The sequence below is a fragment of the Pneumocystis jirovecii genome (assembly GCF_001477535.1).
Source record: "Pneumocystis jirovecii RU7 chromosome Unknown supercont1.6, whole genome shotgun sequence".
Taxonomy (NCBI): Eukaryota; Fungi; Ascomycota; class Pneumocystomycetes; order Pneumocystales; family Pneumocystaceae; genus Pneumocystis; species Pneumocystis jirovecii.
The window spans coordinates 325,983-351,804 of record NW_017264780.1 but is presented as its reverse complement, the minus strand read 5'-3'; the positions used below and the strand labels follow the sequence as shown (position 1 = coordinate 351,804).

Here is a 25,822-nt window from a genome sequence, read left to right as displayed (position 1 = left end):
AACTTAATACTCTACTATTTTAAAACATATTATATAGTCAAGTTTACATAGAATAATAAATTAAAATAACAAGATTCCAATCTTATTAAAATGTCTTAAGTTTTTACGTTAAATCAAATATTTTTATTTAAAATTTTATTAAAAGCCTAATCAATCTTTCGAAACCATAGGATTTTCATTAAACTTTATCATAAATAAAACAATATGGTTCTTCTTATCCAAACAAGGAGAATTAAAGATGCACTAGAAAAGTATTCGTCACTGGATGATAAAAAAAACATATCTGAATATCTAAAAAATAATTTTATTCCTCATTTTATCATTGCAGATGTTTCAACAACTTTGAAAAATATTAGCCACGACATCGAAGAAAAAAAAAAAAACAGTCTAGATTATATTCTAAGAGGTACATATATATATCATGAGGAAAAGAAAAACCCAAAAAAGGCATATCTTGCCTATTATTTTAAAATAATTTAACATTATTAGGAAATTCAACAAGAACACATATTAAAAATACGTTCTATTGCAAAAGAGATAGAATATCAGAAACTTATAGGCACAAAACTGCCTAATTATAAAAATGGAAAATTTAATAAAGATGAATATCAATTGATTAAAAATCAAATATTTGCTATAATTAACATCCTTATATCAGTCTTTAGTGTTATTATCGCTATTTGGATATGGTGTAAAAACTGGATAATGCCAATGGTATATTCAATAATTTTTATATATCTATAATTTATGTTTAGAGGGTTATAGCATCCATAAGCTCTGGAATACTAATAACAACAGCAGAAATCTTTATATATAACCAATATTTATCAAAACTAGAGAAAAAACGTAAAATTGAAAAAAAGAAACAGGAAAAAAGAAAAATAATAAACTCAACAAAATTCGAGACAATGTAAAATATTTAAACATAAATCGATCTATTTATTAAATCACGTATATTTTTGCTTTTTAAACAAAAACTAAAGTCAAACTATAGAATACCATATAATTCTTTACTTTTTAATTCTAATTCATGTTCTAATCTTTCTATTTCATCTTTTTCATATTGAATCATTTCATCCGTTATAAATTCACTCTTGTCCTCAAAATTGAGATGATTATTTGTTGAAAGCATATCAAGCTGCCTACGTTGCTGTACAATATTCAATACATCTCATAAAACAATAAAATACGTACCAAATCAATCTTTGTCTCCAAATTTTCTATTGTTTCAAGATGTTTGCGATTTTTCTCGTATAATAATGCAATCCGTTCCTCCATTTCTGGGAAATGACTTTCAAAATAGTCAAAACACAGCTGAAATTCATTAAAATATTACATACCATATATCTAAGAGTCTTTTTGCTGCAATTAACAGTGTTTCCGGAGATAGTGACTCCTTGCTTTTTAATGGTGTTACAGGCATTTTAAAACATTGCCTACTAGAATAAGATACATGGAATTATATATATTATTAACTTTGTCTTTTGAGGCTCTTTTTGGCCTTTTTCAACTGTAAATAGCATATTTTCATGAAGCTCTGCATCTCGAATTAATGTCGCAATATTCTTTAATTTAAGTAAAGAGTTAGTAAAATGTCGAGGATAATTGAATTCAAGAGATGAAATACTATCAATTGACTGTTCAATACTCTCAAAACATGTTTCAATCTTCATAATAACTTTTCATTTAATATTTATAATGACAAACATTACCACAGCAACCAATACAAAAGTGCAAATCGTTAAGAAACTACAAACGTAAAAAAGGAAAAAAGCTAATTTGCACTAAACTTGATTATTTTTTTTAAAGGAAACAAAAAAAAACATTTTTTCATCAGAATTTATATTATTAAACTATTATGAAGTCTACAACAATTGAAGAAGTTGAAATGTCAGATTCTTTAATTAAAAGTAAAATATACGATGAATCATCTATACTTTCAGGTAAAAGATGCTATAATATCATAATTTTGTAAAAATTATTTATATTAAAAAGAGATTAAATACAATATTCACCTTTTAGAGCAAGCAGTGGAACAATTTGAACCATATTTAATTTCAAAAGTATTACGAACAACATTATCCTTAAGAAAGCATTGGAATGTCGAAATTTTAAAAAAAATAATAAAAAGTGTATATTTTCAGAAAGAAAAAACTCTAAACTATCTTTTAAATGTTATAGAGACAGTTACTTTCCTATTTTTTATTCTATTTCATATTTAATTTTTAACAGGAACCCAATAATATGGATTTAGTTGATTTCAAAGAAAAAGATAAAGACATATTGCCTGAAGTAGACATTTACATTCATTTAATTATACAATTCTATTTATTAGATACAAAAGAATATGAAAAGGGAGCTATTTTTTCTCAGCAACTTATTGAAAAGCTCAAAACGTTTAATCGTCGATCAATGGATAAAATTTCAGCAAAAGTTTACTTTTATTACTCATATTTTTTCGAAATTCAGGGAAAGCTTTCAGAAATCAGACCGTATAATAGCATTCTTATAATAAACATATATTAACTATAACAGAATTATTTTAACAACACAAAGAACAGCAACATTGCGGCATGATAATGAAACTACCTCAATGACGATAATTCTTCTACTGCGCAATTATCTTCATTATAATTTATATAACCAAGCAGATCGTTTAGTGTCAAAGATAACCTTTCCTGAATCAGCATCAAATAACCTTATTGTACGATATTTATATTATTTAGGAAGAATTAGAGCTATCCAGCTAGACTATACCTCAGCACACTCTCATCTGGTAGGTGCAATTCGCAAAGCACCTCAAGGAACGACTGCAGCAGGCTTCCTTCAAGCAGCACATAAGTTAAACATTATTGTTGATTTACTAATGGGCGGCATCCCAGAAAGATCTATTTTTAGACAGCCTATGTTAGAAAAGGCCCTCATTCCATATCTACAAATTGTTCAAGGTAAACTTAAATATATATATATAATCAAAATTAAGTATTTATAGCTGTACGAAAAGGCGATATTACGCTTTTTACAGATGCATTTAACAAACATGGAAATAAATTTCATTTAGATGGAACATCTAGCCTTATACTAAGATTGCATCAAAATGTACTTAGAACAGGCATACGAATGATGTCTATTAGTTACTCACGAATATCATTACGTGATATATGTCTCAAACTCCATCTCGATTCTGAAGAATCTGCTGAATATATGGTTGCAAAAGCTATTCGTGACGGAGTAATTGAAGCAAGTTTAGAACATGAAAAAGGATACATGCAAAGCAAAGAAATCCTCGATATTTACTCAACGCATGAACCACAAATCGCATTTCATGATCGAATCTTATTTTGTTTAAATCTCCATGCGTCAAACATCAAAGCATGTACTTTCTATACATCTACCATATCTAATCCTCATAGGCAATGAGATTCCCTATGAATACTCACAAACTCGAAATTGAAAATGCCGAATTTGCACGCAAACGCATCGAAAATCAAATCGTAGAAGCAGAAGAAGATTTTCTTGATTAGTTAATTTAAAACTATCCTATAATTATTCAAACATTTTTAATATATTTATTATACATCCACTATATATTTCGTTTATATTCTATATATACTTTTTATGTGTCCATAACAACCATCTCACAGAAGCCGTAAGACAAGTTCGAAGAACCAAAAAGAAAAAAAACATAAAACAAGAAAAAAAGAACAATTTAAAGAACAAGGAAGAAAGTATCTACAATTGAAATGGCTTTGAAGAGGTAAGTTGTATAAAAAAGAAAAAAAATATTTTTTTCCAAAAAAAACATTAAGGCAAAAAAAAATTACACAAGGGGGACAAGAAAAAAGTTGATTTGAAAAACACTTAACTAACATTAAAAATACAGGATTAACAAGGAGTTAGGGGATCTTGCAAAAGATCCCCCATCTTCATGCAGTGCGGGACCCATCGGTGATGATTTGGTAAGTTTTTATCTAGCTAGTATGCAGCATTTTGTTGTCATCCAGTCATTTCTCAAAAAAACTTTGACAGTTTTTTAAATATTGTATCTTTTTGAGGAGCAGAAATGATTAAAAAGTGATTTTATACGAATGATAACTATGCTCAGATGGTTCCAATTATATAACTAACGCATATGATAGTTCCACTGGCAAGCAACAATTCTTGGACCGGTATGTTGTATAAAGTACTAAGTAATATTTAAGAACGCTTAATGGCACTTAGGGTGATAGTCCTTACTCTGGAGGTGTTTTTTTTCTAGCAATTCATTTCCCAACCGATTATCCTTTCAAGCCTCCAAAAGTAATATCCATTTTCTATTTTATATTATGTTTTTTTGATATTCTATTGAAGGTCAATTTCACAACAAGAATTTATCATCCAAATATCAACAGTAATGGAAGCATATGCCTAGATATTTTACGGGACCAGTGGTCGCCTGCATTAACAATTTCAAAAGGTATAATGCTATTAATTCATCCATTTTTAACCTTCACAGTACTTTTATCTATTTGTTCTATGCTGACAGATCCTAATCCTGATGACCCACTTGGTAAGCTACATTTTTATATTTTTTCATTTGATTATATATTTTCCTTTACTTACCACTATCATTATAGTGCCAGAAATAGCACATGTCTACAAATCAGATAGGATGAGATACGGTATATCTTTCCTGAAAAATACATATGTTTTTATTTACTATATATATTAGAAGCAACGGCCAAAGAGTGGACACGCAAGTATGCTATTTAAAAAAAAGCAATGATCGATATATATTTTATCTTAAAGAGGGTCCTTATACTTATTCTTGTCAAAACCTTCATCTTTTCTCACTCTTTTAGGCTTTTGATATCTTAAGTTTTCCAAAATTCGATATTGCTTTCATACTTGATAATCTGTTATTATACTGCCTCATAGGCCTCTCAGTTTTATTAATATCAACATAATTCTATTTTTAATATATACGTTCATTCTGATTTTTACTCTATTTTTCACTATTTTTTCAATATTTTTTAGCCCTTATCAAACCCTCTGTATTTTTAAAACATATGCAACAGCCTTCTTTTAAAAACCTCTTAAAACTGATTAGGTAAAATATTATTTTGTTCATTTTAATATGTTTACTAGCAAATGGGATAAATAGAAAAATACCTGATGATATTTTAAGACCACATGCCAACTTAAAAGCTATTCTACGATCTAGAGCATATAATTATGCCAAAGAAGTTCAAGCAACAAAAGACATAAAATTAGATGATTTAAAAAAAAATACACAAGAACCATTTAGTCAGTATCTTGCACTCCAATATTTAGCTAATAATAAATATAAGTTGAAAGTAATAACACTTTAAAAAAAATTAAAATTAATTAAATATTAGTTTCCATTATCTAAAAAAATTCTTCATCCAACAGAAAACCCGGACTATTACCGTAAACTAATTGAATGTGTCAAACCAAAGACTTGTAAACCTTCTCTATTTGAAAAATGGTTTGGTTTTCGGAAATAAATTATACATAAGATAGATCAGTCTCATAAATATTTAATAAGTACTTATAAACAAATATTGAACATAAATAACTTTAAATTACCATTATATATAAAATAACTCTAAAACTAATTTACATAGATTCATTTTGTTTACAATGTGCAAGATACAATGCTTCTTCAGCATACACTTTTACACTTAAATGACGCGTTGTTTTTTCACATGCTGCCTCAACTAGACTATCAATGACATTTAAATTCTCTACAACTTTTTTTAATGCACTTGTCACCACAGGACCATATGTATACATTGAAAGTTTATACAAAATTCTTCCAAGAATCAATATAGCTATACATCGCTGAGCAGGAAATGTTGAACGTGAAAGATGAGCAAGTTCTGGTATAGAATAACCTGCTGCCAACTAATACAGTTAACTCACCCATTACATACATCAAAACAATCCTTACAGGTGCATCTGCATGATGATGTAGCCCTATATACATAGGAATTTGCCTAGAAATACGCGGAGATAAAATATCTCCATTAAAATCAAATCTTATGGATTCAGGTGCTATTTCAGACATAGATTCATGATACTCCATCTCATCTTCAGCCATTGTTGGTGGTGTCATCCAAGCAAGTTTAGATGGATCTACAGGAAGATCAGGAAAATACTTTGAATGGAGATGTTTCAAGAAATCAGGTGATGATGGGTCCAAATCTCCAAATGACGGAGGTGCAGGGAAATGCATATCAGTTGGTAAAAAAGACTTTTGTTCTTTCTGATTAGAAAGAATAGACGATGTATTCAAACTACATTTGTCAGGACATGAAAAATGTACACTTTTCCTCTGTTTATTCGTAACATTATCGACATCATTATCAGACCTTTTCTTTTGCATTAACTTTTGAACCAATTCAGGATTTAATGATTTCATCAATTCTTCTTTTGCATTTTTGATTTCCTCAGGAGACATTTTAGAAATACTTCTCATATTTTCTTCACTAATTTCATCGCTCAAAAGAGATTCTTTTTCCAGTTTCTTGTTCGAATATTCATACTGTGCTACTAATGGCTTCCAACTAAGTTTTTTCGGAACAGGGAAACCACCTTCTGCATTTTTTGGTATACAAAGCAAATTCTTTGACAGATCTGCGTCCACCTGGTCCTTTTCAACAATATCTTTCATTAACCATCCTGAAACACCTGGCTTATTAGCCGAATTCTTCTGTTGTCTCAAGTCTTTCTCTGAAATCTCTGAATCTGTTTTTAAAGGCACATCAACACGATCGCCCACTAGAAACTTATCCATATCCTTTATAAGATCTAACCAAACAATTTTTTTCCTTAAAATTATAATTACTTTTTTATTTCTCTAGAGTTTTCATTTAAATAAATTATTTTTTTCCTAAAAACAAATTCTAACATATTTCTTGATGAATATTCTTAGAATAATGCATTAAATGTTCTTATTTCCTTACTATTTTTAATACCTTATTTTTTATCACTTTCATTTATTACAACGATTATTTCAGAAAAAAGCAAACATTTTTTAATAAAAAGAGCTAAAATAAAGAAAAAAAAGTAGTATTTATCACACTAAAATACGTTTTTATAATAAAAAATACAAAATATTGGAGAATACAAAAAATCTGTTATTTTTCATTTTAAAAACAAACATATAAAACTTTCAAATGGAAACATTTAACAAAAATCAAAATAATGAATGTAATGAAGAAGTGGAAACAATATATGAGATAGAGGAAGACCCATTATCACCTGATTTACCATATACAAGTAGAGAGAATTATGGAGATTCATCAGCATCAGCATCAACACATCTTTTACATGAAAACATTCAAAAAGACGAATTTACACCTTTTCAGCAGCAGAAAAATGAAAAAAAACATGAACAGTTAGAAAAAAATAAAAATAAAGCATCTAAATCATTTATACGTTCTTTTACATCACGAATTTCATCTCATTATACATCTACATTTCATCAAAATGACGGCGTCTTTGCAAACTTAAACGCCAAACCAGAAGTGTCTAAGGAAAAATTTGAAGAATTTCCGCCATCCTATGAACAAGCTGGTATTTGCTTTTATTTTTTTATTACACTGATAACACACTCTAGCGGCAGATGCAACACCTTCTTACTGGGAAAATACAATGATTGCTCCAGGTATATCTGAAGACGAAGTATTTATTAATGGACTTCCAGTCGGAAATATTTTTGGGTTTTTATGGAATATGCTAAGTATTTTCTAATATTTTTTAATAACCAACATTGATTTTTCATTCAGTCTCTTTTTCATTCCAATTCATTGGTTTTCTTCTCACATATTTATTACATACAACATATGCAGCAAAATGCGGTTCAAAAGCGGGTCTTGGAACAACACTTATTCAATATGGGTTTTATATGCGATCTATCAAAGATAACGTATTTAATGATGACACTTCTGATAACAATCCAAAAAATGATAATCAAGAATACCAAAACGATTCTCTAGATCATATAATTATCTCATATCTTCTAATGATTATCGGTTGGTTTCTTTTATTTCGGTCTACTACAGAATTTTTAAAAGCAAGACGTATCGAAATGTGTGTTAGAGAAACATCTTCACCATCCAATACTACTCAGACAACACGAAACGAAGCATCTGAAACAGCAGTATAAAATTTTTTCTTTTTTTTAACTTTAATCTATTTATTCCTCTGGTACCTATCAATTGTTTTATACAAGGATATTCATTTTTGCATGTATCCCACATCTTTTCCACCTTACGGGCATTCAATTAAACAACTTTCTCTATTTTCCTATTAACATATTTTTCATTATTTTCATTAAACCATACATTTATCTTCATATCTAAACCTTGTGCATTGTCATTTTTCCAAATGACACAATGTTATAAATAAGAACATATTATTTCAAATAAAATTATTAACTTTATTCAAAATACAACAAACATATTTAAACTCTAAAGAAGAAAAAAATTGTCAAAAAAAAACAAATTAACATAAAATCAAATAATTATTTAAAGGTAAACAAACAAATAAAAAGATTTCTTCTATAAAAAAATTTCAAACGAAATTTAAAAACAATTTAATAATGCTTTTAATTCAATTTTAAATACAATTTTAAAAATAATTAAAAAAATTAATACAATATTACAAAACATATCTATTTCTTGACTAAGATATAACTAAGATATGAATAAATACAAAATAAATCAACAAAATTTACATATATATTCTAAAAGGCTTTACTCTAAACTTTAAAATCTTAAATATTAAAAATATTAATAACCATTATTACTTTTTTAACAAAAATAATACTAACAAATTATCAATAAACAAACCAATAAGAATAAAAATAAATTAAATAAAAAGCAGAGCAATTAAAATAAAACAGATCAAAACTTTTACAAAGTGTCCCAGAAAATCTTAAATAAAAGATATATATCAAATACACAAAAATAAAAAAACCCAAAATTATATATAGTATTAAACAATTATGAGTACTCTAAAACACAAATAAAGATACCATATATTAAAAAATTCCTTAATAATAAAAAATATATAGCATATATCATAAAATATATACAAAAAAATATATGAAATTTTGAAAAATAATATCCAGAAAATATAAAAAATATTTTAAAAATTCCAAAATAAAAATTCAAGAACAGAAAAGTTTATTCTGAAAACAAATATCATATATAATATATATTCATCAAGAGCAATACTATATTTTAGAATCAAGAACAGATATAAAACAAATAATAACATCAAAGACATTCTATTAAACATTTCTATATTATCAGACTACATTTAATAATAAATCCTGCGAAACTTATTCAAAAGTTTTATCATAGATATCTATATTAAAATCCTTCTAATTTTGTTAGACAAAGAACTTTTCAAAATAATAAAAAAATATATATAATATCTATTTGTAAAAAAATAAAGAAAATATCATATATTTTATACTATATTATTTCTTAATCTTTTAACGCTAATAATCTTCCAATCGATATTACGATATCGGCGACTAATATTTAAAAATATGTCAAATAGCTTTAAGATGAATATAGCAGGTATATAGAAAACAAAACAAATGTTAAACAAATGAATGAAAGAGTAAAATCATATAATAATGAGTTTGAATCATTTGTTTCTTTAATTCCACCAAAATACTATAACGGAAAAACTTTAAAGGTTAAAAAAGTACAAAAGATAACAAAAACAACTCACAATGGCCAAGGATTCATGGAATAAAAGGAAAAGGACAAAGGAAGAAGCACGATATCTTCGAAAGTTAAAACTTGATCCTGATTCTCAGTTAAATAACGACAATATCAATATACAAACCAATGAAAAAAAAATACAGCCCTTATTTGGATTAAACAAAAACATGAATAAAGAAAATAAACCTCATAATAGATCAGAAAAAAAAGATTTTTTTAAAAATGAACAAAATTCTACTCAAAGTATACTATTTCATGAAAATCTAGAAATATCAAACAATATTGAAAATAAAACCAATAAAAAATCTTTAATAAACAAAAATAAAGAAAAAATCATAAAAAATGAGGAAACAGAAAAGAAAGAAGACATTTTATATATAGAAAAGAAGCCTGAAACACAATCGCAACGAGCTTCTAATATTTCTGATCTTCGAGCCAAACTAGCATTTCGTATTGAACAACTTCGTGCAAATCGTAAAGCCTCGAAAAGTATGACAGATGGTTCAGCTAAGAATAGAGATTCTATTCTTGAAACAAGAAAAAGAAAAAAGCAAACTTTCTTAAAAGAAAAAAAAGAAAATCCACTAAAAAAAGAAGAAAAAAACATATCAAATGAAGAAAAAAAGCATAAAAGTGTAAAAGAAGAGTCTAAAAATGATGAAGATCTATTAAATAAACCCAAAGAAAATAGTCTTCTATATGGAAGAATAAGCTTTGCATCAGATGAAGACGAGCTTAAACCGGCTCAAAAAAAATATCAATCTATGGACTTAGCAGGAGCTCTACGACATGCAGAGGCAAAAAGAATGCGGTTGAATCAATTGAGTGATGAAAAGGTAAATAACTATCTTGCTACATAATATCTTCCATAGAAACATAGTTAAATTATGATAGAAAAAACAAATCATAGAATCAGATGCATGGAAAAAAGCCTTTTTACTAAGCGAAGGAAAAAAAGTTAAAGATAATGAAACATTATTGAAAAAATCAATGAAACGTCAAGAACGACAAAAGAAAAAAAGCGCTAAAACATGGTAAATTATTCAAAAAAATGTTTAAAGATAGCTGAAAAAACAAGGAACGAGCGTTTATTGCAAGTCTCAAAAGCCAAACAACTACGACAGAAAAAAAGAGAAGAAAACATAGAAGCTCGCCGAACAATGCGGAAAAAAAAACAATTAGCAAAAAAAAAACGGCGTCCAGGCTTTGAGGGCTCATTGCATATCAAAAACCAAAACAACACAAAAACATCCTTAGACACCCCAAAAAAATAAAAATCTCAACACCAAACAAATTATCATAAAAATATACCAAACAAAAAATATCTCAAATCCACTTACAAATTACAAATTTACATTTCATTCAAAAAACTCTCTCAAATCATTCAACCACTTCTCTCAATCTTCTACTCTAACATTCGATATTTGTCACCCACCATTCTCCCGATCTACCGACGGGACGGTCAGCGACAACAAAAAAAATACCCGTCTTTATACAGACAAAAAGCAGCTCTAAACATAGCCTTTACTCTAGATATTTCAAAGAATAAGGTTCAAATATACGGGAAAAAGACGGTCTGATTGGTATTATCCAAGTATTATTAAGATTGGAGTTGGTGTAATCCAACAGATTATTATATAAAAAATTACGGCAAAAAGCAGTACATATAATCTGTAAGTGTGAAATGGGTAGGAGTAATGGAGGTTCTGGACCAGCCGGCTGACGGACTGGGGGAAAAGGAAATGAACATTTATCGACAGCACCGAATCCTCGCTGGAACGAAGCAGCAGGGGATCAGCGGCGCTGGGGTCGACGTTCTCCTCGTTATCATAGTCGCTCACGTTCATGGACTCCTAGGCGTTCATACTCGCCGCGTAACAACTCGCCATCATTAGAAAATCCGTCTTCTCGAAGAAGACGTTCACGTAGTCCACTGGCTCCACCAGGTCACCGCCGGCCATATGATAGCCGGCAAGCAACACGGAATGCTATGATGAACCATATCCGTGAAGCCTCACAACAAGATCGCCGCGTTTATATTGGGAACTTGTCATACGATGTCAAATGGCATCATCTTAAGGATTTCATGAAGCAAGGTATGTGTTTACTTTCGGGTATCATGTTCCATGTATCCCTATGATGCTTTCTATGAATTTGTGCATTTTTTCAAACTTTTTTCATTTAATATACTTATATTTTTATAGCTGGAGAAGTCATTTTCGCAGACGTACTAATGCTGCCTAATGGCATGTCAAAGGTACGTATGGGTTCCCATGATGTTTGTCCGGCTTATTTTTTCCCTCTTTTTACAGGGTTGTGGGTGAGTATTTCATTGTTTATACATTTTTTCAAATAACATTTTTTAGAGTAGCAGAATATGCGACACGCGACGAAGCACAAAATGCTATTAATACGCTTAGTAACCAAACTTTAATGGGAAGAATGGTTTATGTTCGCGAAGTACTTTTTTCATTTTTTTTTCTTTTTGAATAGGTATTTATTTTTTCCCAATAGGACCGTGAACAAGAACCTCGGTTTGGAGGCCCTCCCCCGGGAGTACCTCGTTCATATGGTGGCTATCCAGGAGATACTCGAGGATCTTCATACAATTCATCAAATGGTCGACAACTTTTTGTTCAGAATGTACATTTATTCATTCTAATACATGTATAAATATTTATATTGCATTAGCTTCCTTATAATGTCGGATGGCAAGACATTAAAGATCTTTTTCGCTCAGCAGGTATGCTTTTTCAGTATCTCCCTTATAATTCATATAAAACAGGAAACGTAATTCGTACTGATATTCATTTAACACCAGATGGTCGTCCTAAAGGTACAGGTATTGTCTTATTTGAAACCGTAGAAGAAGCACGAAATGCACAAGCAACTTTCAATGGATATGACTGGCAAGGTCGTATTATTGAGGTTCGCGAAGATAGGTTTGCAGGTCCCCCAAGCTTCGGTGGTCGCGGATTCCGTGGGGGATATGGCGAAGGATTTCGTGGCGGTTATAGTGGGGGTTATCATAGAAATGGCTACGAAAATACACTTCCCCCTAACGACTTTACTGATGGCGCTACTGCAAACGGCGAACCCAGTGAAACCATTTATGTTAAAAATGTAACATCCAATAGCACTTGTAGATTTGTCTTCTTAATTCTTATCATAGTTGCCTTGGTCGACTAGTAATGAAGACTTGGTTGAACTTTTTACCACAATTGGTAAGGTCGAACGAGCTGAAATCCAATATGAGCCTTCTGGTCGATCAAAAGGCGCAGGTGTTGTTCGTTTTGATGCACTTCTTACAGCTCAAACAGCCATATGTATATATTTCCTTTTTCAATACTTATTTAACTTCTTCAGCAAAATTTCAAGGATATGAATACGGCGGGAGGTATACATTTTCACTTATTCTATTACATCTTTATTAACAAGAAATATAGACCCCTCGGGTTGTCTTTTGTTAAGTATTTTTCTGGTCCAAATTCTGAAAAACCTACGAGTGGTAATGATATAATGCCCGTGGATACAAATACATAATATATGTAAAACCAAGTATATAGGAAATTTGTTCACAGCATTTATATGTTGAAAATACTCGTTTTACATAGCCTTCCTTGTATAAAATATCATATCTGATTTTTCCTTATACCAAAAAATTCCATCTTCACGATTTCAATTTACCAAAACATCAAAAAAATGAAATACCTATAAATTTAAATAAATAAAATGAACTGTTGCCAAGATATCAGTGAAAAACATAATAAGGATATTCAGATCAAACGAACTTTAAGAGAATTTTATAAACTTGATACGCCTACTACTCAATTTGTAACACAAGTACCAAAACTTGATACAGACAACTTCGATATTGAGCAGTATGCTAAAGATGTTTTATGTAATAATCCTCAAACTTTGTTAAATCTAGAAAATACATTAATCCAAGGTTTTCCAGAAAAAACGTATCTAATTAATATAATTAATAAATTTTATAGAAATACACAATTTAGAATGCGAAAAAAAAATACTGGTTTATGACAATTATACAAAACTTCTCTCTGTTGGAGATGCCATTCAAAAAGTGAGAAAAACATCTTTTAAAAAGAAAGATAATCAAGTTTAGATGAAAAATAATGCAAAACCTATGGAGTCGGTTATTGCTATATTAGAACCAACACTTGCACATATTGGAACACTATCGACATTGTTAAGCGAGTCATTAGTACGAAAAGAGACAAAAGATCTATAATATATAGTTTCTTATACTTATTCACAAAATGCTACATCATACATCGTGAGATTTTATACTTAGCCAAGAATGAACAAAAATATAATCCTTATACAATCTCTAAAGGATCTTTATCAGCTTCACTCACTACTACCTCTGGTAACAATATTTTGTCATCCTGTATATCACGGAATTCTTCATAAAGAACGTCCTGAAGTCGTTTTTTCATCACACAAGACAGAAATCCTCTCTCTGTATTTGAATGTCCACCTAAAACATATAATTACAAATTGAAAGGAAAACTGTAATTATAATTTTACATAAAATAACAGAAATTCCCTTTTCCGTTGCACTCAATATATCATGATGACTTAGTTCACCAGTAAATAACACATCAGCATGCACGTTTCTTAAGATAGTCCCACCTATACTTCTTAATGTTTTCATTTCTTCTAATATACTACCTGAACCAGCACATATCCCAATTTTATATATCTGCTTACCGCCTTCCTTCCGATGCTTTTCTGAAAGAGCCAATTGAACATGATTCAAATGAAGAAGCTTCTTAATTCTTTCCACCAAAGTAGTAATTGAAATAGGATCTTCCCAACGAACAATCCTTCCCATACCGGGTATATTATTAGAAACAGATTCACCTATATTATTTAATGCACAAAAAACACAGAGTGCAAGAAAAAACAACCATCTGTATACTTTGAAGGAAGAATCACTGTTTTTTCAATACATTTATTATCACTGATACCATCCGCCAACCAATCGTTTATACCACCTACTGCAGCATCCATTGCTGTATGAGGAGAATAAACACTTATTCCTGAAGTCTAAAAAACATAAATATACAAAAAAATAGAAAAAAAAAGCAATTTACTGCTAAACGAAGCAATATTTTATGACGAGGATCACTCAATGTTAACGACTTAATAGGCTTAAAAATCGCAGGATCTAAACACAATCAAATGTAAAAAATATTCCACATATATGTAGAACTTACGATATACAATAATAGCACCTACTGGTGGATACATTCCCAATGCTTCATCTGCTACAGATGTTGTAAGATCTATGGCTAAAAGAACGCGTTTTCGACCGGATTTTATCACAGGCGATTCTAGCAATAATCCAACATTGTCCCAAGAAGTATCTGCAAGTGATTTAGGATACAATCGTTCTATTCCTTGAATCAAAGCTGCTAACCATCCAGAAGATCTCATTGTCGTCGATATCAATGTCGTCCGATAAGTCAGTAACGGCAACGACCATCAAACCACGATTAACTATACAAAACTGAAAAAACCATTATGACAGCTCGAGTTACGACAAAAATACTTGAACAAGCATTAAAAGAACGTTTGGATGCAGTTGAAACAGTTAAATACTTTTTCCAGCATTTTAAATACTAATATTATTTAGATTATTCAAGATGTCTCAGGTAAAAACTGATATTAAAGCTTTTCTTATTTAATACAAGTAGGAGGGTGTGGAAATGCTTTTAAATGTCAAGGTACATAGAAAATACCTACTTATTATGCCTTTTAAACTCTGTCAAGTTGTTTCAGAACGGTTCTACAATATGAATATACTTGCCCGACATCGACTCGTAAATACAGTGTTAAAAGAAGAAATAAACAAGCTCCATGCATTTTCACAGGTTAAAATTAGCAACTATGATCCATACACATGTTTTAAAATATATTAGGAAGACTACACACCAGAAGAATGGTCTAAGCTACGACAAAATGTCCCATCAAAATCATAATCATAGAAAACCATCCATACATTATATCATACTAAAAATCTACCCTTACTACAAAAAATCAAATATATTTATGCTTAATGAATTCATTTTTTAATTTGAACCAAAAACGCCTAACAAATCATCTACATTTGTAGACTTAGTAGAATTGTAGCTAAATGTCCCCTGTATAGACTCAGAAGAATCACCTATTAATTTTGAAGAATTTTCAGTGTCAAAATCAATGTCTAAAAGGTTCTCTAAATTCCTCTTAGAATTCGCCTGAATTTTATTTTCATTATTTATTTGTATGTATTCCCTATGATAATTGTCAACAGTTTTTAAACAAATTCAAAAACATACTCTATGGCCCTTTGTTTCATTAAATCGTTTCCATCTTTATCTAAATTTATATATGCAGGAACTAATTTATGAAAAACTGATGAAAGCGTTGAGAATTCAAGTATCAACTCTTTTAATAAATGCGGAGAAAGCTTTTTATCAAATACAGGTATTTTATTCGATAACACAATTTCCTATAAAATATTAAAACATTTTTTCAATATAAAAACATATACTTTTGTTATTTCAAAGTTACTTGAAAGTAAGCGCCAATAAATATAAGCACGATCACGTATATCCGGAATATCACATTCTGTTGTTATTATTTCAAAAATTCTTTGTATAATTTCTTCATTATTTGAAGGACTTTTCAAGAATAATTTAACTGTCGCAGTCAAAAGTTGTAACTGAGTCTTAATTCGATAAGATAAAACATAAAAAAAATCCTATATGTACCTGTGTATCTTCGTGCTTAAAATTTTTAATATATGAAGCTAAAATATTTCGGGAATTGCTAATTTTTTCACTATACTCCCCGACAATCCATATGAAAGAACTTTTTGCATTAGGTTCATCAAATAAAGACATATTTTCGCAAATAATTGACATAGATCCATCGTAAGTATGAGGATATTTTCGAAAAATATCCTTGTACAGTTAACTTCTAACAAATACAAATATTTAACTCCTAACTTTAATAACAATAACAGATTCTTGGACTACATAATTAACTTTTGTATTAATAAGGTTTAAAAGCAAATTAACGCATCGATCTGCGCTTTCTTCAATTTTTATAGCACACTGAGCAATAATCTTAATAGAACGCCTAACGAAATCAACGTCTACTTCTGAAGCATACCTTAAAATATGTTAAAATTTTTATAAACATTCAACAGAAATTTATATTACTCTTTTAATTCCATAAGTATCAGATCTATATTTTGTTTATTTGCAAGCTTTATTATAATATCCAATTTCTCTAATTTTACATATTCTAAATCATTATATTTGCAAAAAAAAACTTTAATCTCTTTGTTAAGAATATTAGGATATTCTTGGAGAATAAGATTAATATTCCTTAAAGCAACATATTGAACCTCAGGAATCGACGATACAAGAGTCACTATAAATATTCTATTTAAAAAACTACCACGTCAAGATGTGAATCTACCTAAAGATGGAGTTATTTTCCGTATAAGCTGTTTCGTCATATCTTTGTTCATAAACGGTAAATTACGCATAACCACTCGTATAGCAGCCATTACAACACTCATATTTGCATGTTGAAACTGCGGTGTCACATACTCACAAATATTTTCTGCTTCTTTCGCATTTGCAGCAGTATATTCTGACAACGAGCCCAGGATCATAACCCGTTCCCACCTAAACTTACGTAAGACAAATACAACATATATTATACCCATTACTCGGTGGATTCATTCAATATAGATAACATTCTTGAAAGCCTCAATGATGTAACAACTTCTATCTGAAGACTAGGCATCCGCTCATTAATATCAATTAATGCAGCCATTGCATTTGATATAACCTAAAATCCTCAAGATATATACTAACAATATCATTCTACTATACCATCGGACTGGTGTCATTAAGCAACTCTTGTAATATCTCCAAGAATCCATTCTCAATAGCTGCTTCAGGACTTATATCAAACAACTTTGCAACGCATATTGCTGCAGTTTTCCTCACATATGCACTATTATCCTATATATTCTCCATAAACTATAGACAATGCTTCAAACTACATACACGCAAAGTTTTCCGCAACGGTTCAAACAGATAATCAACAATCTTATTAACACGGATACATCCCATCGTTCTAATAGCTAATGCCCGTATTAAAGGATTTGGATCCTCTGAATCCTGCGTGCCCTATTATATATTGTATATATCCAAAAAAACCCACTTGAACAAATGTATTAACAGCAAGAATACATAGATCTTGATGTGTTTTAGCATAGTTCCTGTATTTAAACTATCAAATAAACATCCTATACAAAAACAATTGTACATCAAATATAAATAGACAAGCTTCTTCTGAGCAAGATCAGGTGTTGCAATATTCTTCAAAACATCAGGAAAAAGTCCAGAAACATCTTTTCCAAGTGTCATTGCAGCAATTGTACGCTGAATTGCTTCTTTTCTACTCTAATTAAAACGTCTTTATATATACATGTATTTCAAACCTTTCATGCGCATATTGAGAAACCAAACCCACACCAAGCTCATATGTCTCTCCTAAGACATATTAAAAACATATATATATCTACTTTCATATGCAACTTGCCCTTCCAAAGGCCCTGAAGAGTACGGAGGCCACGCTCTACCATGTCGACAGAAAACGACAAAGAACAACGCAATAAAAATAGATAACGAAAAATGGTAAAGAAGAGCGCAGTTATACATAGATTGCACAACCATAATAAATCTGATAATAAAATAGGCACTGCCAAATTTACGGGTAATTTTTTCATCATTTAGGACAGAGGAAGAAGAAAGACTATATTCACGAAAAGCAGTAAGTAAAAAATTGGTCAGTAATAGAAACTTAAATGCAATTACAGTTCTTCAATCTTATAGGTATAGTGTTTTTTTTCGAATCTTAAGTGCTAAAGAAGCAGGATTTATTGTTTCATGTATTGCATTTAATTATATCGCTAAAAACCGTCTGGGTCGAATCCAAGCATAAAAAGAGCTGTATGAGAAGCTAATGTATCTTTTGCATTGAAGTTAAATGCTTTGAGAGACAAAAAATGCAAGATCTGTTCAGAAATCAAAAAGAAAAATCCAAAAAATATGCCAAAGCAAATAACAATAATGTCATAAACAATTAACTCTTTTCGAAGAAGAAAGCACTCAATAAGGCTTTAAAATTGCAATCATTAGCAACTACTATTAAAATTTTTAACATAAACTCTATTACATTAATATAACAGCAAACTATCCATCAAAAATGTTATTATTTATTTATATTATGCAAGGAAACAATATTTATAGGTATTAGAACACATATAAATCAAGAATATTCTAAATGTACTAAAAATTTTTCTACTGCTATACATTTAGCTTAATTTTGGCATAAATTTTACTCTTCAAACTTTATGCACAAATCCATATGGACAAAACATCCACAACAGGGAAGTCTTTTCATAATTTCAGCAAAAATATATGCGAAAAAATCTTATTCATTACTGCTTGTATTTTTTTTCAACAATTAACCCACATCGAAAGTTTTCAAAAAATACCGACTTTTTGAGAACACTAAAAATATAAGAAATTCAATAAAAATTACATAAAAGAAACAGACAATTACTTATTACATGAATTTTTTAAAGATGCTAAAGAATTCTAAAGAACCAAAGATCAACCATGATGATACTCGCCTACTAATTGTTTCTAATCGACTTCCAATTACAATTAAAAGAAAAAACAAAAGAGAATATGAATTTAGTATGTCTTCAGGAGGGCTTGTAAGCGCACTAAGTGGTCTTAAGAAATCTATTTCTTTTTTATGGATAGGATGGCCAGGTATAAAAAAGTAACAATGTTTAAAAATATTAAAAAAACAATAAATAGGCGTAGAAGTTCCAGAATCAGAAAGAGAATACGTTATATCTAGACTTCAGGAAGAATATAATGCTATTCCAGTGTTTATGGATGATGAGCTAGCTGACCGGCATTATAATGGATTTAGTAATAGTATTTTATGGCCTCTTTTTCATTATCATCCAGACGAAATCAGATTTGATGAACCTACATGGAATGCATACAAGGAAGCCAATTGGACCTTTTCAAAACTCATATGTTCTATTGTTCAAGATAGAGATTTAATATGGGTTCAAGATTATCATCTAATGCTTCTTCCGGCTATGCTTAGAGAAAAAATGAATAAAAAATATCAGAATGTAAAAATAGGCTTTTTCCTTCATACCCCCTTTCCAAGTAGTGAGATTTATAGGTTTAAAAATTTATATACTTATGATTTTTCTAATGATTTAGAATTCTACCTGTGCGTAATGAAATTCTTTATGGAGTTTTGCATTGTGATTTGATTGGATTCCACACTTATGATTATGCTAGACACTTCCTTTCATCCTGTTCTCGCATTTTAAATCTTCATACTCTACCGAATGGCGTAGAATTTAATGGGAAATTTGTCAATATTGGCGCATTCCCAGTTGGCATTGACCCTGACAAATTTAAAGAGGTAATATTACGGAATTTAGTATTTATTCATTAATTTTTAATAGGGACTTAAACAACCTAAAGTAATAGAGAGAATAAAAGTTTTAGAAAAAAAATTTCAAGACATTAAGATTATTGTTGGTGTTGATAGATTAGATTACATTAAAGGCGTACCACAGAAACTTCATGCTCTAGAGTTTTTCCTTACAGAACATCCCGAATGGATTGGAAAAGTTGTTCTTGTACAAGTAGCTGTACCATCACGTCAAGATGTCGAAGAGTATCAAAACCTTAGAGCAATTGTAAATGAACTAGTTGGAAGAATTAATGGAAAATTCGGAAGTATAGAATTCATGCCTATTCATTTCATACATAAAAGCATCAGTTTCGATGAGTTAATTGCTTTATATGCTGTTTCTGATATATGTCTTGTCAGTTCTACTCGTGATGGAATGAATCTGGTACGTATGTATCTAATCCAAACGCAAAACTTATTTCAGGTATCCTATGAATACATTTGTACTCAGCAAGAAAGACACGGTGTGATGATACTTAGTGAGTTTGCAGGCGCAGCTCAATCACTCAATGGGAGTCTAATTGTTAATCCTTGGAATGTAAGTTACTATTTCTCTCTTTCAATTCATCACAAATAGATAATCTCATACTTCATATAGGTTACCGAACTTGCAAGTGCTATTTATGATGCAATTACAATGCCAGAAGATCTTCGAAAATCCAATCATGAAAAACTCTATCGCTATGTTAACAAATACACTAGCTCATTTTGGGGCCAATCATTTGTTAACGAATTAAAACGAATTTCTTTGTATGTATTTTCCATATACATTTCCTTCTCTTATACTTACATAGACTTGCAAAAAATATGAAAAATTCAGCTACTAATCCTCTTGAAGAACCAAAATCACATTTATCATAATTAACATATCATTCTATCTTTTTTCACACTTTTATACATTTATAATTTTTTTTTATAATTCAACAAATCAACTACATTCTTGCAACAATATACTGTCAAATATTGCTCTTGTTTGTTTTATTATATTTTTTCATTATAATTATTACTATGCAAAGAGCTTACCGATTTCTATTTTAAGCAACGCTGAATCATGCCGAATAAGAACAAAAATACTGAAAAGAGATTTATACTTTAGAAAGAGGTAAAATACTTTAGAAATTAGTATAAAACAAAGAAACTAATAAAGGTTCAAGTAACATTAAGCCTTGATACGAAAAAAAAAAAACAAAAAAAAAACGAAAAGAAACAAAAAATATCAAATAATGACATGAATCAAATAGAAAATATAAGAAGTGAAAATCTAAATATAAAAGAGTTATACAAACAAATATATGTTAAAAAGAATAGGGCAACAGAGTATGAACGTAAAGGAGATATTTTACAAGCAATATTGATATATCAATCAATCCTAAAAGCAGTAGAACAGAATTCATGTATTTTGAAAAAATCTTCTATTTGGTGTTGCAAGAAATCGGAAAAACAAATGAAAGAAATGATAGAAATGTATTGTTCACAAGCAAAATCAAAAATTTTAACATTGAGCGTTTCTATTAAAGCAAACCCCGAGTTATTTGGCGTTGTTAATAATGAAAATTTTTCTTATAAAGACAATAGCAGTGATTTTCTACCATCAGAAAGCATCAACCGTTGTTCAAAAGAAATAGGGGAGTACTATTTTTCATTCTTAAAAAAAATTCAACGAGTATCAAGTTTTCAAAAGCAAAAAGATATCTTTTCACAATCCATACGAATATCAAACCCAAACAAGGGTTTTTTTTTTGAAAATTTATTTAAGAATAAAGGTTTAAAGAAAGAATCACCTAAAGAACATTACCCGCAAACTAGAAGAACTTCTCAACCTAAACAATTTCCTCAAACACTTCGTCAAGCAAAATCTCGCTCATCATTGGTACAAAATAATGCAGGAAAAGCAGCACTATATGCGTGGAATAGTGGTGTCAATTCAATTGTTCATTCATTAAAAACAAATGAAGCAAATGGAGATAGTCCCCAACGTTTAAACGATTCAACTATTCAACTCTGTTCATCTTTATTTTCTACATCATATAAAACATCATTAAACGAATATCAAACATCTAAAGCATATCCTATTCCTGGTGAATTTCAACCGAATGATTATATAGATTCACACGTTAACAAAAATGATATAATCGATGAATTATCAAATTCAACACTTAAAGGGCATTCAGTATTTTATAAGACATCAACTCATATTCCTTCAACATCTATTTCAATATCAGATATAGAGCCCTCTTCCTTTCCAAACCTATACTATACATCACAAAAAAACGTATCATCAATTACACCGGAAAAATTAATGCAAAAAAAATCATCTTTAAGCTCAGTGTCGCCAAATGCATTTAATAGAAACGTTTGTAGGCCATCTAAAGAACAATATAATAGTATTAGTCCTATAAAAAATCGAAAACATGAAAATGAAATAACTCTTGATGATAACTTTAAAAGTATTTCTTTAGATTCACAAAATAAAATTGAAAAAGTGAGCACAAAAGAAAAGGAAGAGACTAGAGAACAACGAGCAATTAATAGCCTTAAAAATATTATTGATGAAAATTTACTACAAACAATTATAAATGATATTGTAATTAAAGGAGATGAAGTTTTATGGGAAGATATAGCAGGCTTAGAAGATGCAAAGAATACTCTTAAAGAGACTGTTATATATCCTTTATTAAGACCAGATTTATTTAGTGGTTTAAGAGAACCAGCTACAGGTGTTCTTTTATTTGGTCCTCCTGGTACAGGAAAAGTATATTGTCTTTTTATTGCTATTATTAAAACTAATAATCAATAATAATAGACAATGCTTGCAAAAGCAGCAGCAACTCAAGCAAAATCAACATTTTTTTCAATATCAGCATCATCTTTAATGTCTAAATTTGTAAGTACTACACAATACTTATCAATTATTCTTATCATTTAGCTTGGTGAATCCGAGAAGCTTGTACGTGCTTTGTTCGCTCTAGCGAAAAAATTATCCCCCAGTATTATCTTTGTTGATGAAATAGATGCTCTTTTGTCTTCTAGAAGAGAAGATGGAAATGAACACGAAGCATCTAGGCGCTTAAAAACAGAATTTTTAATCCAATGGTCATCATTAGCAACGAGCGTTGTGGGGAAAGTGTCAGAACCCATTCCAAAAGTTTTAGTGTTAGCAGCAACAAATATTCCATGGTCAATTGACGAAGCCGCAAGACGTCGATTTGTAATATTACAATGAATTATACAACCAATCTCATAATTTCTAGGTTCGGCGACAATATATACCATTACCAGAACGTAATACAAGAATGCAACAAATTCTATATTTATTAAAATATCAAACTCATACATTATCAGACAAAGATATAGAAAACTTAGTTGATATTACTGAAGGTAATTAAAGCCCTTGTATCTCTATTTATTTAATTGGTCTAGGATATTCGGGATCAGATATTACTGCTTTAACAAAAGATGCTGCAATGGGACCACTTCGGTCTTTAGGCGAAGCTCTATTAACAACTAGACAGGATTTAATTCGACCGATCTGCATAGACGATTTTAGGGCAAGTCTTCGCTCAATTAGACCAAGCGTAAGCCAAAAGGGATTAATAGAATTCGAAAAATTCAATAAAGAATTTGGTATGCAAAGTTAGATACAATATAGTAGTTAAGATAGAGTAAAAATGGACTAAAACTATTCGAGAATACACTGGATATATATAATTCCTCATAAATACGTATTTATTGTATGAAAATCATAACTAGGGATGGTGTCGTAGAGTTTATGTAAAAATTTATCTTACCATTTTATTAAACATTATGATCAAAAAATGCTACCATGGACAATTATCATGGAAAATAAATATATACCTTTTTTGCATGCTATTATAGATTCAATGACAATAAATTTTTAACAACGAACAATTCTTATACAACACATTCATGCTCACTCGTTACAAAATGCCCTTTAACTATGTGTTTTTTGAAAATCGAAACCATACTTCTTTCCCTGCTTCATAAGACATCCAGCATATAGCCGTGCTCCCTCTATTAGCTCTTTTTATCTATTTGAAAAACATACCTTGGTATGGCAGTCACTACTCTAGGTTTTATACCCCGCATAAAACCTTCTAATCCATGTTTTTCATAAATAATACTAATTGCACCTCTCAGACCCTTGCAATTTCGAATTCTATCATCAGAAGACGTTCCACGTGTTTGTAACAATGTCTTTACAACATCTAAAGGTGTAGTTGTTGCAGCAGCCACTGCACCTGCAATGCCACCTGATATAATATGAGTAATAGGATTATAAATATGTTGAGGATTCAAAATATTCAACGAAGACTCATATATAAGAAATTGTATTGCAGCAAAAGGAATAGTCATTGTAAGTGTCGTAGGATAAGAAATATAAAATGCCCAAAGCCCTTCTTTCTTAAAAATCACTCGAGCACAATTAACAGCAGACGTATATTCAGAACCACGAATCTGCATTCGCTGTTTAATTACTGATATACAAAGGTCAACAAGCTTTCACAAACAAAAAAGTGTCATACCGTCAAATGGGTTCATCAAAGCATCTGAAGCAATCGTTGCAGATGCACCTGCCATCACTGATAGGCCTATTAACACCCTAAAGCATCCCAAAGACCAAAAATACCTGTAGGCAATACCCCATCTTGTTGAGAATATCTACTGAACTGATACTTAACAAACTCATATGTTCCAAAATATAAAGCATGTGCAGGACCTGCACCAGCAACAACAGACGAAATACCTCTCCACAAAGATCTTGCACCTTCTGAAGAAACCATCCAGCGCAAGGATTGTATTATACTTGTATGAATAGCGTAAGAAGAACTAACAATCTGCAATCGGGCTAACTCAATATGTAAGATTTTGCATTCTCAGATAAAAAATACTTTTTATTGCATCAACAGGATACATTAAAGTATGCTCCTATAGAAAGGTAAGAAAGAAACAGGATAAAATATCTTTTAAAAATTTCTTATATACCATTATACCAGCAAAGGCACCAGCTAACATATTTGCCAAAAAAGAAGAATTTTTTGGAAGAGCTTCATACTCATAAGCATCAGAAAGAGATTCATATGACGTATCCATTGTATAAAGAGTGCTTCCCAGAAATCAAAAGTCTTCAACAAAAAAAAAAAATGTAACTAAAATAGTTAATAAAAAAGATATTTTCAAAGAAAAAAACCAAAATATCAATAAAGAAGATATAATACAAATAGAAGTCTATGCATCCGTCATTCTTCCTAAATCTTTTAGATATATCTTTTTATAAAACAAAAAGTGATCCAATACAATTGAATACCGGGTGAAATTAAAATATCATAATAATGAGTTATATAAAAATAAAAAAATATAAAAGCCTAGAGATATAATGTATTAAATGAACCAAAGAACACTTTCAACAAAAGATCCACATAAGAAAATAAAATATAATACCACAAATA

At 30.0% G+C, this 25,822-nt stretch overlaps 15 protein-coding genes across 15 annotated transcripts; 10 read left to right on the top strand and 5 right to left on the bottom strand.

The window, feature by feature from the left end:
* Nucleotides 1–204: 204 nt before the first annotated feature.
* On the top strand, nt 205–914 carry T551_01596 (uncharacterized protein; the record flags this gene model as incomplete). The annotated part of the gene is made up of 3 exons (XM_018373859.1): nt 205–330; nt 490–714; nt 756–914. The coding sequence occupies 3 exons, from the start codon at nt 205–207 to the stop codon at nt 912–914; spliced, it is 510 nt and encodes a 169-aa protein (XP_018230034.1).
* Nucleotides 915–988: 74 nt separating this feature from the next.
* T551_01595 (uncharacterized protein) lies at nt 989–1,673 on the bottom strand (the record flags this gene model as incomplete). The annotated part of the gene is made up of 4 exons (XM_018373858.1): nt 989–1,150; nt 1,195–1,291; nt 1,341–1,436; nt 1,477–1,673. The coding sequence occupies 4 exons, from the start codon at nt 1,671–1,673 to the stop codon at nt 989–991; spliced, it is 552 nt and encodes a 183-aa protein (XP_018230033.1).
* Nucleotides 1,674–1,858: 185 nt separating this feature from the next.
* T551_01594 (proteasome regulatory particle lid subunit RPN3) lies at nt 1,859–3,524 on the top strand (the record flags this gene model as incomplete). The annotated part of the gene is made up of 6 exons (XM_018373857.1): nt 1,859–1,943; nt 1,996–2,186; nt 2,233–2,492; nt 2,536–2,948; nt 2,993–3,372; nt 3,414–3,524. 6 exons carry the CDS (start codon nt 1,859–1,861, stop codon nt 3,522–3,524), a joined length of 1,440 nt encoding a protein of 479 aa, XP_018230032.1.
* A 219-nt stretch (nt 3,525–3,743) lies between these two features.
* On the top strand, nt 3,744–4,752 carry T551_01593 (ubiquitin-conjugating enzyme E2-16 kDa; the record flags this gene model as incomplete). Its single annotated transcript, XM_018373856.1, has 8 exons — nt 3,744–3,757; nt 3,884–3,959; nt 4,140–4,169; nt 4,222–4,299; nt 4,351–4,456; nt 4,496–4,549; nt 4,617–4,661; nt 4,712–4,752. The coding sequence occupies 8 exons, from the start codon at nt 3,744–3,746 to the stop codon at nt 4,750–4,752; spliced, it is 444 nt and encodes a 147-aa protein (XP_018230031.1).
* An 867-nt stretch (nt 4,753–5,619) lies between these two features.
* T551_01592 (uncharacterized protein) lies at nt 5,620–6,799 on the bottom strand (the record flags this gene model as incomplete). Its single annotated transcript, XM_018373855.1, has 2 exons — nt 5,620–5,907; nt 5,954–6,799. 2 exons carry the CDS (start codon nt 6,797–6,799, stop codon nt 5,620–5,622), a joined length of 1,134 nt encoding a protein of 377 aa, XP_018230030.1.
* A 382-nt stretch (nt 6,800–7,181) lies between these two features.
* Nucleotides 7,182–8,173, top strand: T551_01591 (uncharacterized protein; the record flags this gene model as incomplete). Its single annotated transcript, XM_018373854.1, has 3 exons — nt 7,182–7,581; nt 7,625–7,747; nt 7,794–8,173. 3 exons carry the CDS (start codon nt 7,182–7,184, stop codon nt 8,171–8,173), a joined length of 903 nt encoding a protein of 300 aa, XP_018230029.1.
* A 1,581-nt stretch (nt 8,174–9,754) lies between these two features.
* On the top strand, nt 9,755–11,020 carry T551_01590 (uncharacterized protein; the record flags this gene model as incomplete). The annotated part of the gene is made up of 3 exons (XM_018373853.1): nt 9,755–10,582; nt 10,641–10,780; nt 10,825–11,020. The coding sequence occupies 3 exons, from the start codon at nt 9,755–9,757 to the stop codon at nt 11,018–11,020; spliced, it is 1,164 nt and encodes a 387-aa protein (XP_018230028.1).
* A 410-nt stretch (nt 11,021–11,430) lies between these two features.
* Nucleotides 11,431–13,289, top strand: T551_01589 (uncharacterized protein; the record flags this gene model as incomplete). The annotated part of the gene is made up of 10 exons (XM_018373852.1): nt 11,431–11,440; nt 11,486–11,842; nt 11,951–12,059; nt 12,113–12,206; nt 12,261–12,389; nt 12,438–12,489; nt 12,532–12,869; nt 12,919–13,072; nt 13,113–13,143; nt 13,193–13,289. The coding sequence occupies 10 exons, from the start codon at nt 11,431–11,433 to the stop codon at nt 13,287–13,289; spliced, it is 1,371 nt and encodes a 456-aa protein (XP_018230027.1).
* A 189-nt stretch (nt 13,290–13,478) lies between these two features.
* T551_01588 (uncharacterized protein) lies at nt 13,479–13,998 on the top strand (the record flags this gene model as incomplete). Its single annotated transcript, XM_018373851.1, has 3 exons — nt 13,479–13,695; nt 13,745–13,830; nt 13,873–13,998. 3 exons carry the CDS (start codon nt 13,479–13,481, stop codon nt 13,996–13,998), a joined length of 429 nt encoding a protein of 142 aa, XP_018230026.1.
* Nucleotides 13,999–14,086: 88 nt separating this feature from the next.
* T551_01587 (YbgI/family dinuclear metal center protein) lies at nt 14,087–15,209 on the bottom strand (the record flags this gene model as incomplete). The annotated part of the gene is made up of 6 exons (XM_018373850.1): nt 14,087–14,247; nt 14,298–14,402; nt 14,439–14,633; nt 14,681–14,819; nt 14,867–14,940; nt 14,990–15,209. The coding sequence occupies 6 exons, from the start codon at nt 15,207–15,209 to the stop codon at nt 14,087–14,089; spliced, it is 894 nt and encodes a 297-aa protein (XP_018230025.1).
* Nucleotides 15,210–15,296: 87 nt separating this feature from the next.
* T551_01586 (uncharacterized protein) lies at nt 15,297–15,754 on the top strand (the record flags this gene model as incomplete). The annotated part of the gene is made up of 3 exons (XM_018373849.1): nt 15,297–15,365; nt 15,470–15,646; nt 15,695–15,754. 3 exons carry the CDS (start codon nt 15,297–15,299, stop codon nt 15,752–15,754), a joined length of 306 nt encoding a protein of 101 aa, XP_018230024.1.
* A 90-nt stretch (nt 15,755–15,844) lies between these two features.
* On the bottom strand, nt 15,845–18,514 carry T551_01585 (uncharacterized protein; the record flags this gene model as incomplete). Its single annotated transcript, XM_018373848.1, has 14 exons — nt 15,845–16,049; nt 16,094–16,266; nt 16,309–16,485; nt 16,529–16,720; nt 16,766–16,931; nt 16,982–17,195; nt 17,244–17,455; nt 17,500–17,621; nt 17,666–17,797; nt 17,843–17,956; nt 18,000–18,057; nt 18,105–18,239; nt 18,280–18,331; nt 18,364–18,514. 14 exons carry the CDS (start codon nt 18,512–18,514, stop codon nt 15,845–15,847), a joined length of 2,103 nt encoding a protein of 700 aa, XP_018230023.1.
* An 871-nt stretch (nt 18,515–19,385) lies between these two features.
* Nucleotides 19,386–21,279, top strand: T551_01584 (alpha,alpha-trehalose-phosphate synthase [UDP-forming] 1). Its single transcript, XM_018373847.1, has 6 exons — nt 19,386–19,621; nt 19,670–20,051; nt 20,093–20,300; nt 20,344–20,892; nt 20,953–21,104; nt 21,149–21,279. The coding sequence occupies exons 1-6, from the start codon at nt 19,414–19,416 to the stop codon at nt 21,213–21,215; spliced, it is 1,566 nt and encodes a 521-aa protein (XP_018230022.1). The 5' UTR covers nt 19,386–19,413; the 3' UTR covers nt 21,216–21,279.
* Nucleotides 21,280–21,582: 303 nt separating this feature from the next.
* On the top strand, nt 21,583–23,992 carry T551_01583 (uncharacterized protein; the record flags this gene model as incomplete). Its single annotated transcript, XM_018373846.1, has 5 exons — nt 21,583–23,106; nt 23,158–23,238; nt 23,281–23,562; nt 23,606–23,732; nt 23,775–23,992. 5 exons carry the CDS (start codon nt 21,583–21,585, stop codon nt 23,990–23,992), a joined length of 2,232 nt encoding a protein of 743 aa, XP_018230021.1.
* A 318-nt stretch (nt 23,993–24,310) lies between these two features.
* Nucleotides 24,311–25,466, bottom strand: T551_01582 (uncharacterized protein; the record flags this gene model as incomplete). Its single annotated transcript, XM_018373845.1, has 6 exons — nt 24,311–24,380; nt 24,421–24,850; nt 24,899–24,964; nt 25,003–25,221; nt 25,265–25,301; nt 25,359–25,466. 6 exons carry the CDS (start codon nt 25,464–25,466, stop codon nt 24,311–24,313), a joined length of 930 nt encoding a protein of 309 aa, XP_018230020.1.
* Between the last annotated feature and the right edge of the window lie 356 nt (nt 25,467–25,822).